The sequence below is a fragment of the Brassica rapa genome, chromosome A05 (assembly GCF_000309985.2).
Source record: "Brassica rapa cultivar Chiifu-401-42 chromosome A05, CAAS_Brap_v3.01, whole genome shotgun sequence".
Lineage (NCBI taxonomy): Eukaryota > Viridiplantae > Streptophyta > Magnoliopsida > Brassicales > Brassicaceae > Brassica > Brassica rapa.
The window spans coordinates 18,874,091-18,885,001 of NC_024799.2; the positions used below are offsets into that span (position 1 = coordinate 18,874,091).

A 10,911-nucleotide genomic window follows, 5' to 3' on the forward strand; every position below is an offset into this window, starting at 1 on the left:
AACACTCATTTTATTCAAAAATTCAGATATAAGGTTTAAGTTTAACCAGTGTTTAATTGTTTATAATCACCTTCTGGTAACTATCTTATTAAAAGGAAAATTTCATAATTACCCAACTAAATTTCGTTAAATTTTTTTATATCCAAACTTTTATACTACATAGTTTAATACTTCAACTAATTATTTTGCTCAGTTTAATACGCTTGCTTTTAAAACTATGTTCATTTTAATACACAAACTATGCTAATTTTAATAATAAGTTTTAAACAAAACTTTAAAAATCTTTAAATTTCAAAAACAAAATTTATTACCTATTTTCTTTTTTAAATAACATATGTTTGGATAATCTTAATTTTTATAATATTAGTTTTAGTGCTAATTTCAATTTTTTTTATTTTCTGAAGTTTAAAATAATTTATTTATTTTATTCATGATTATGGTTTTCTAAATTTTAAAATACTATCTCGTTAGTTTTATTCCTAAAAAATTAAAATAAAGATTTTTAAAATTTTATTTAAAACTTATTAATATCTTTGATTAAAATTAATATAGTTTGGGTATTAAAATAACACATTTTTAAAAGTAAATGTATTAAAATGTGCAAAATAATTACTTGAAGTATTAAACGGGTATCAAACTGTGTTGGGTATTTAACTAAGATGAGTAAACTTTACAACATTTTTTATTTTATTTTTGTCATGAAAGTATCATTCATTGATTAGGTTGTACCATTGTCAATATTTTCTTGTCAACGTACCAATGTCAATTTGTAAAGTTGATCACAAACAGACTAGAAACCATCTACAAGAAATAAGGATTCAACTTTTGTGAAGTATTATTGTCAATTTGTGAAGTTGATCACAAACAAATTATGAATCATCTGCAATAAGAAATAAGGATTCAACTTCGGAAATTGTGTCAATTTATGAAGTTGAATCTTTATTTCTTCTTTCAGATGGTTCATAGTCCATTTGGGATTAATAAGTCAGTTTGTGCTTTGTATAAACAACTCAAATCTAGAGTATTTCGTTCAGTTTTTGTATCTACAACAGCGGGTGATGACGATGACAATGGCGATGGCGATGAAAATCCAGATGGGGATGGGATTCTTCCTATTGATGGGAGGAAGAATAGAGGAAGACAATTTACTGATGATGTCAAGACAAACAGTTGATCAAAGCCAAAGTTGTTAGCTGTGAGGTCTGGAGACAAATGGAAGGTTGATTGATATTGTAACCCGTATGTTATCATCTCTCGGGGGATCAGTTGCTCATGTTTATCAGTATGATCATATCGTTCCCTGGTGATAGTTGATTACAACTTTTAAAGACACACTAAATTTATGATGAAACAAACAAAATTAACTAATTAAATCATTTATAAATGTTTAAAAAAATATTTATAGAAGCTTATAAACTAACTCCACCTCTTAAATACTAAAACCTAAACAATAATCATAAATCTTGAATCCAAATATTAGAGTATTTTTGATTGATCATATTTTTTTTCTTTTTTTGAGCAAAGATTGAGCATATATATTTTTAAAATAGTAGCCAACTTAGAATATTTCAAGAAATTTCGCTTAAAAGTATCATATTGGTGTAAATATAAAGACTATCTAATTATATATGTAATTATACTGCTGATTTTATTTTATATATTTAAATTAGGAACTAAATGGAGTGAAATGGAGGGTTGGTATGTTATCATCTCTCACGAGGATCAGATGCTCATGTTTATTAGTATGATCATTTCATTCTCTGGTCAAAATCACATGACTCAAGCCTGGAGAATTGTCAGGTACTCCAATCAATGGTGAATACTTGGAATGACGCTTTATTACAGCTATAAATTTGGTTTGTTAAGCTTTTAAACTCATATTCTCTGTTTTGGAAGATAAATTGTCTATTTGAATTTTAGGGTCTGCTGTAGCGATGATTCACAAACTCTCAACAATGGGATCATCACAAGATAATCAAGAACAGATAAAGTCGTCTAAAGTAGATAATCTTCTTCTTGCATAGCTTACATAATTCATCAAAGTTAGCTTTTTTTTTGTTTGTTTGTCAAACGAATTGTCTTGTAACCTCTTGTTATTTGTGTCTTTGTCTAGTAGATATGTTTCTTACTTTGTGATTACAAATTAAACTCGAGAGTTTAGATTTTTTGGTCTCTCGTTTGCCTTTATTTTGAAGAAGTGTGAAACTTATGATGGTCCACAAAACTAGTCAAATAACACAAGCTACTGATTGGGGTTTCATGTGGGACAAACCCAAGTTGAAACCCTCCAAAACTTTTGTACTATTTTAACATCTCTGTTTTTTTTTTTTACTTATTTTTTGGTTAAAATTGAGACTTTAGGCATATAATAAGAAAACTTTCAGTAGAGTATCTCAACTTAAAATAAATAAAAATATATTATTGTTCGATTATGAATATTTCAAAACGAGAAAAACTCAATCGAAAATATCACAAAACGGTGAAAAGTTCAGTCCAAAATATCTCAAATAATATATTTTGACTAATTTCTCATCACTCTAAGATATCTAATGATATTAGATCATTATTTTATTTACTTTTTAGAACTACTAATTTATTATAAAATTTTTGCTCTAGATCCATTTCCATTTTAGTTTTTATCATGATAACTCAAACATTAAAATAACTAAAATAAGAACTTGCTAGATACTCACAAGATACTATGAAAAATAATTTGCATAACATTATTGGTCAAATTTTTTTAAAAAAATATTGAAATTCAATAGTTTTATATAAGTAAACTTAAAATAACTGAAATAAAAACTTGCTACATAATCACAAAATACTACGAAAATATTTGGCATTATATTATTAGTCATTTTCTTAGAAGTATCTTGAAATTTAATAGTCTTATAGTAAAAACTATATAAAGTAATGATATTGGAATTACGAAATTTTATTATTTTTAGAGTTATTAATTTACAAAAAATATTTTTATATTTTAAAATATATTTTTAATAAAATAAGATAAATTGTTTATTTTGTCGTGTATATGTTAATTAAATTATTAAAATTAGACTTTTATTATTTTTGTTATACTATTTGGTGTATACAAAATATGTTTCATAGAATTTAAATGTAGTTTTTAGATATAATTTGACCTAATATTTTCAAAATATATTGATGTGTTAAGAAAAATAAAGTTCAATTTCATTGTGAATGTAAAATAAATAATACAATGATTTTTTTGTACATATATAAACATTGTATGTATGAATTATTAATTTATGATTTTAATGGATTATATAGATACATTGAATTTTCTAAAAAAATATATTATCTTATTTTTTCGATTTGTGTCATATTTTGAACCGGGCAAATTCGAGACCGAAGAAATTTATTAATTTACTATGTTTGTAACTGATCGAGTATTAATTTATAGTATTTGTACCGTATAACTGAACTTAAATAAAATTAAAAAACACCGAAAGAATATCTTAAAGTGAAAACAATCATAAAACTATAATGTTTACAAGAGATGATGCGTAGTGAAGATGAGAGAAAGGAAACTACAATGGTTTTGTTTTATTTATTTATATACATCATTACAAGAGATGATCAGCTTGCAGTGGTACTTGTATACAAAGAACAAAGTGTACAAGGCGAGGTAAATAATGGATCTACAATCTCACTTAAATCGTCTTCCAATGGCTTAGAACCTCCATCTCCTGTCTGGCTGAATAATGTTTCTCTTCCAATGATGAACAACGAGTGTTTATGACCATAGAGAATTGCTGCAATGTTACCAACAAATGAGAGTTTTGGGCGCTTACCCACCTTGAATCATCTCACTTCTTAACACATCTTCTCTCCTTATTCTGTGAGAGCTAAAAGAGTTACTAGCATTCTACATCACTCCTCTAATTCCAAACTTGGGGTAACCATAGGGAATGTTGTCAGATACGAATCACCTCTCATATCTTTAGCCAAACCCTCAATGACATCATATATCTCATCACTCTGAGGATGCTCTTGATCTCTAGACACAAAACAATTTACATTACCTGCAACTTCAATCCCACTACGACCAACTTCTTTCCTTAAACCCTTTTCTCTCATTCCTCTCCTCAACCTATCAACACTCGTCCATTTCTGTTCCTCAGCATACATATTCGAGAGCAAAACCTGATATCCTGAAAAGTTCTTCCCTTTATCCACTTTAGCTAACTTCTCTGAAACAGTTTCAGCAAGCTCAATCTCACCGTGTACTCTACAAGCTCCCAGGACCGAACCCCATAGCTCAGCAATGTTTCCTTCTTCACCAAGCCCTTTAACAAACTCGTAGGCTTCATCAACGCGGCCTACTCTCCCTAACATGTCTGTAACGCAGCAATAGTGCTCATTGGAAGGCTGGATGTTATAAACTTCACTCATTTCCTCGAATATTTTGAGACCTTCATCCACTAAACCGGAATAGCTGCAAGCTGATAATACTGCAACAAAGGTGACAGCATCTGGTTTGACTCCAGACTCTTCCATTGAACGAAACAGCGAGATAGCTCTCTCACCCATTCCGTGTTGACCATACCCCAATATCATCGTGGTGTACGTCACAGAGTTTCTCTCTTTCGTTTGGTAAAACATGTTTTCTGCGTACTGTATCGCTCCTGACTTTGAGTACATATCAACTAACGCAGAAGCAACAAATACGTTCTGATCCAAGTACTGCCTTATAGAGAAACCATGTAGCTGTTTACCTAAGTCGAAACTACCTATCTGGCTACACGCAGGGAGAATCGACGCCACAGTTATGGCATTGGGTTTGATATTCTGTTCTAACATCTTCCTGAACACAGCAAACGTTTCCTCTGTGTGTCCGTTCTGCGTGTACCCGGACATCATAGAGTTCCAAGTAGCTTGATCTCTTTCAGCATAGCCACTTCTCTCGAAAAGCTTCTCTGAGATCCTTATTAGACCTGACTTAGCATACATGTCAATAAGGTAACTGTTCATCCCCTCGAACTGAATCCCTTGCCTTAAAAGGAAACCATGAGTCTGCTTCCCAATCTCCTTGTTTCTAAGATTCGACGCAGCCGAAAGCAAAGCAGTCACTGTTATGTAATCGATCTTAAACCCCTGCTTCTGCATCTCATACACCAACATCAATCCTTCATCATCTAAGCCGTTTTGGACAAACGCAGAGATCATTGTGTTCCACGTCACAACATCTCTCTCTCGCATCGAAACAAAGACCGCAAAGGACTCGTGCACAGAGCCGCACCTCGAGTACATCACCATCAACGAGTTGAATATCACAACGGGAAGCTCCTGAAAGTTCTTGCTGACAAAACCATGAAACTGTCTACCTAACTCCACTTGCTGCAGCGCTGAAACTGCACTCGCTGCCAAGAGGAACGTTACTTCGTCAGACACAATCTCTTTCGATCCTATTGCATCAAGAAAAAGATCGATACTCTCAACCAGGTACTCGTTCTGAACATAGACTCCTATCATTGTATTCCACACCTCAATATTCCTCTCTACACAAGAATCAAACACTCTCCGTGACGCTTCAATATCGCCAAGCTCCGCATACATAGAAATAGCCGAGCTCACAACAAACAAGTCCTTCACATACTCATCTCCCAACTTAAGCATCAAACCATAAAATACTTTAGCTCTCTTAACACTTCTCGAACTCGCCACCGCGGGGAAGACATTCACAAAGCTAACCGGACTCGGTTTAATCTCCATCCTCATCATAATCCCAAACTGCCTACACGCCTCAGCGTGTCTCTCCGTCTTCACATACCAAGAAACCAACGTATTCCACGCCACAACGTTCTTCCTACGCATACTATCAAAAACCTTACGCACCACGTCGTACTCGCTTCCAGGAGGAGGGTGGTTCAAGCAAGAAACGTACATATTCAACAGAGAGTTATGAACAACCCTGCTCGAGTTCTGCAAGCACCGGATCAAATGGCAATGCACGGCTTTACCAGCCTTCAGGTTCCTGGTCTCGGCGCAGGCCTTGAGCGTGGAGGAGTAAGTGTAAGGGTCGCATTTGGTGAAAGGAGCGGTCTTTTTCATCCGGGAGTAGAAAAGGAGAGCCTCGTGCGGGAGGTTGTTGCAGATGAGGCCGATGATAATGGTGTTCCATAGGACGGTTGTTGGTTTGGGAATTGCGTCGAACAGCTGGCGTGCGAGCTGTGGGTTTCCTTTTTGGCAGATTCTGCTGAGGCGTGAGCGGATTGAAGGTGTTTGGGGAGTTGGGTTTGTTGGTGGGGCGAAGGTGGAAGAGCGGCGGGTTTGGTTTGGCGGGGGAGAGTGGAACGAAAGTGGCGGTGGTGGTGGGAGAGGTAGAGCTGATCCGGCCATTGTGGAAGAGATGATGAAGAACGAAATGAAGATACGTTATTGACTCTCTCTTCCGCTTATGTTATCATCATCTTTCTTCAGTGATAAGAGTTTGTTTATTATCTATTTTTTATAAGATAGATTACCATTTTTCAAAGTACACTAAATTTGTGATAAAAAAAAATAAAAAATAGACCAACTAAACTATTTATTAATGTTTAAAAAAATATTGGGTAAATAATCCATATTTTCCCACCAAAAATATTGGGTAAGAAACTATCAATCTCGTCTTAATTATATGTATCTATATTATTAAAAGAGAAGTACCCATTTGAAAATGTTTTTACTTCATTAATTAAACTTCCCTTTTTTTTGCTTGTCTTTTTCAGTTGCATTTATGAAATATCCTAAAACAAATAAAACTGCCTAATTGATTACTTGTCTTTTCAGTTACATTAATGAAATATGCTTAAATGAATTTAAACTTCCTATTTTATTGTTTGTCTTTTTCAGTTACCTTAACGAAATATCCTTAAATAAATTTGGACATAATGTCATTTAATCAACCAAAAAAACTCATGAGTTATCCTTACGTGCATAATTTTAATAATGGAGATTTTTAAAAAGAGAAAATGACACAAAGAACACTAAATGAAGTTTTCCTCCCCAAACTAGCACTCAGGATCAGAATTCACAAAAATAGGTTTCATTAAATGGGCAATTTACCCTTATGCCCCCTTCTTTAACTAATTTAAAAAACAAATTTGAAATCAATTTGTCGCCGTCCTCGTTTCATCGCTTCTTCTTCTCGTCTCTCCGTCGTCGTCGTCGTCGTCTCTCCGTCGTCGTCTCCCCGTCCTTGTCGTCGTCGTCGTCGTCGTCTCTCCGTCGTCGTCTTCGCCTCTCCGTTGATCCGTCGTCGTCGTCTCTCCGTTTATTTATCGTCGTCGTCGTTTCTCAATTGATCTGTCGTTTCTACGTCTATTCATCTCATTCTCTCTCTCGTGTGTCTGATTTGATTAAGGTTTGAATCATTTCATTTTGTTATACATTATCTAGGTTTTGTTATATATTATTCATTTGTTGATGATTTGAAGTTGATTTTGTAGAACAATGGAAGTTTTGTGCATCTGTGGACAATGGATCTCAAAAGAATCTCTCCAGTGGGAGTTTCTTGTTGATTTGAAGAGGAATGCATCAATCATTTCCATAGAAGAAGATCTACTGTATGAAGATTTGATGAAGATTGTCTCTGAAGATTTTAGTGTTAAAGAGGAAGAAATCAGTTTGAGTTATGGTTTTTCATTGGATATGAAATGTATTATTGAAAGTTTCCCCCCACTCTCGATAGGTAATACTCGTCAGCTCAGAACTTTCATTTCCAAGACTAGAGCATTTGATGGAACCTGTCGTTTGTGTGTTAAGGTTTGTATGATTTTTTCTTAGACTTTTCAGGATATGCTTCATAACCAAGTATTATGCCTTACAGAACTACTTGACTTATGCAGGTTAGTACTGATCCAGTTAGCTGTAACACTCAAGCTTCTGATACATTTGCTTCTACTGTTCCATTGAATGCCAATCCAGCGATTCTTTCTACTGTGCAGAGTGAAAAACAGGTACATTGTCCTTAATTCCCTTTTTCTGTTTGTGTTTGCATGATATGCTTCATAATCAAGTACTATGCCTTACAGAACTACTTGACTTTTGCAGAGTCTTCTATATGAAGGTGTTTCTACAGTTCCTCTGAATGCTCTTCCGGATTTTAGTACTGATTCAGCTAGCTGTAACATTCAAGCTTCTGATACATTTGCTTCTACTGTTCCATTGAATGCCAATCCAGTGATTCTTCCTACTGTGCAGAGTGAAAAACAGGTACATTGTCCCTAATTCCCTTTTTCTGTTTGTGTTTGCATGATATGCTTCATAATCAAGTATTATGCCTTACAGAACTACTTGACTTTTGCAGAGTTTTCTATATGAAGGTGTTTCTACAGTTCCTCTGAATGCTCTTCCGGATTTTAGCCCTGTCCATATTGGACTTTCACCAAACACGAGAGTAGCTGGCGATATTAAGGTGAATAGCTATTTTAAGACAAAGAGAGAGTTGATGTTGAGGATGAAGAAATGGGCTTTAGAGTGGAAGTTTGAGTACAAGACTGTCTCTTCTAACAAGTCAAGAGTGCTTTTGAGTTGTGTTGATGAAAATTGCACGTGGAGGATGCGTGCTATCAAGCTACCTGTTTCAGATTTTTTCGTTGTTAAAAAGTATGTTCATGAGCATACATGCGATACAACACACAGGAAAGCCAACCACAGACAAGCATCTGCAAAGTTGTTGGGTTCTTTGATTTCCAGCAATTATGGAGAAAAAAAGGAAGGTCTCAAACCGAAACAGATCATTGAACAGGTCAGGATGCTGCATGGTGTTCACATCAATTACAAACAAGCTTGGAGAGTGAGAGAAGAAGCTCAGATTTTGGTTAGAGGGACTCCTGAAGACAGCTATTACAATTTGTCTAGGTGGTTGTATAAAATCACAGAAACAAACCCTGGTTCCTTGACTTATCAACATGTTGATGCTGCAGGAAAGTTCAAGTATGCATTTGTGGCTTTTGGTCCATCGATAAGGGGATTTTCATTGATGAGGAGAGTTATTGCAGTAGATGGTACATTTCTGAAGGGAAAATTCAATGGGACTTTATTGGCAGCTTGTGCTCAAGATGGGAATTATCATCTATATCCTCTCGCCTTTGCAGTGGTTGACGCAGAAAACGGCGCCTCTTGGAAATGGTTCTTTAGAGGTTTGAGCCAGAAGATCCCGGACGCTTCGGATCTTGTTTTTGTATCAGACAGGGCTAACTCCATTTCTTCAGCGTTGGAGGATGTATATCCCTTATCTCACCATGGAATTTGCAGGATCCATCTGCTCCGCAACATCACTCCTACATATGCGAAGACTGGGTTGCTACCTCTGGTGGAAAGCGCTGCTGATGCCTATACGTGTCACGAGTTCTGGTTAATCTTCAAGGACATAAAGGATAAATGTCCTGAATTGGCTAAGTATCTGGAAGAGTCTGATTTTAGGAAGTGGGCACGAAGCTATGCGCCTGCGAACAGGTATAATATCATGACTACCAACATTGCAGAGTCTCTCAATTCTATGTTGAAGATGCCTCGTGAGTTGCCCATTATCTCTCTCCTTGAAACTATCAGATTGACGATGACCACTTGGTTTTTTGAGCGACGCGAAGCGGCTGCGAAACATAAGCACCTGGTTACTCCAAAAGTTGTTCAGAAATTGGTATCTAGGTTAGGGGCCGCAATGTTGTTGAATGTGTATCAAGTTGATCGAAGCGAGTTTGAGGTGAAGAATGAAACAATGAAGTTTGTTGTTGACTTGGAGAAGCGGCATTGCACATGTAATGTTTTCGACATTGACAAGATCCCCTGCATCCATGCCATCGCTGCTGCTAAGCATATCAAGAGAGATGAAAACCGTTTTGTTGATGCTTCTCACTTGACAGAAACGTGGGCTAAAGCTTATGCTGAAAGCATACATCCTGGTGGAGAGTTGTCAACGTCCACCTATCCAGAGAATATTGATGAACTGTCTTGCCCACCTCCAGCTACCAAAAAGAAAAGTGGACGCCCTCCTACAAAGAGAAAGAGATCCGTTGGCGAGTTTGGGGTTCCTGGATCTAAATCTCAGTCCCACAAGTGCAGCAGATGTGGCACAGGAGGGCACAACAAGATCACATGCCAGAGGCCTATAGGATGAAGTTCTACATTTTTACATTTTTATCGATTATTATTTGGATGTTTGGCTATTTGATGGTTACATGATATGCACAAGACCATATACATTTTTTCTTTTGGAACCCTATCCTGAATAAGTATGATTTCTTACAACTTTTGTAATATACAACATTATCTTTTGATCTCATTTCAATTTTTAGTTTAAACTTCTTTGCTAGAAAAAAACACAGTAATATTCAACTATTCTGGAATCCCATCCAACTTTTGTAACATCCAACTTTTGTAATATACAATGTATTATACTATAAATTGTATGGGTAAATTCAATTATGTGGAAGCAACTAACAGATGATTCTCCTCAGCCTAGCGGCTAAACCACGAAACCTATGATACCGAAACATTTGATCGACCCGGGTTCGACTCTCCTACGAGTAATGGGTTTTTTTTTTTTTGTTCAAACATATATCTCAGGAATCACATTTGTCGCAATCGGAAGCCCATCCTGAACTATCAAAGATCTTTCCAATGTATTATACTATAAATTGTATGGGTAAATTCAATTATGTGGAAGCAACTAACAGATGATTCTCCTCAGCCTAGCGGCTAAACCACGAAACCTATGATACCGAAACATTTGATCGACCCGGGTTCGACTCTCCTACGAGTAATGGGTGATTTTTTTTTTTTGTTCAAACATATATCTCAGGAATCACATTTGTCGCAATCGGAAGCCCATCCTGAACTATCAAAGATCTTTCCAATGTATTATACTATAAATTGTATGGGTAAATTCAATTATGTGGAAGCAACTAA

The 10,911-nt window shown here is 35.5% G+C and overlaps 2 protein-coding genes across 3 annotated transcripts; one reads left to right on the forward strand and one right to left on the reverse strand.

Moving 5' to 3' along the window:
- Nucleotides 1-3,472: 3,472 nt before the first annotated feature.
- On the reverse strand, nt 3,473-6,965 carry LOC103849794 (pentatricopeptide repeat-containing protein At3g22150, chloroplastic). Its single transcript, XM_009126524.3, has one exon. The coding sequence runs from the start codon at nt 6,358-6,360 to the stop codon at nt 3,892-3,894; it is 2,469 nt and encodes an 822-aa protein (XP_009124772.1). The 5' UTR covers nt 6,361-6,965; the 3' UTR covers nt 3,473-3,891.
- Nucleotides 6,966-7,130: 165 nt separating this feature from the next.
- On the forward strand, nt 7,131-10,532 carry LOC117133951. Of its 2 annotated transcripts, XM_033291161.1 has the most exons (5): nt 7,209-7,363; nt 7,449-7,764; nt 7,848-7,958; nt 8,053-8,214; nt 8,309-10,532. In XM_033291161.1, exons 2-5 carry the CDS (start codon nt 7,453-7,455, stop codon nt 10,118-10,120), a joined length of 2,397 nt encoding a protein of 798 aa, XP_033147052.1. In that variant the 5' UTR covers nt 7,209-7,363; nt 7,449-7,452; the 3' UTR covers nt 10,121-10,532. The 2 variants fall into 2 exon arrangements, with proteins under 2 accessions (XP_033147051.1, XP_033147052.1); XM_033291160.1 differs by having other exon boundaries at nt 7,131-7,764.
- The last annotated feature ends 379 nt before the right edge of the window (nt 10,533-10,911 follow it).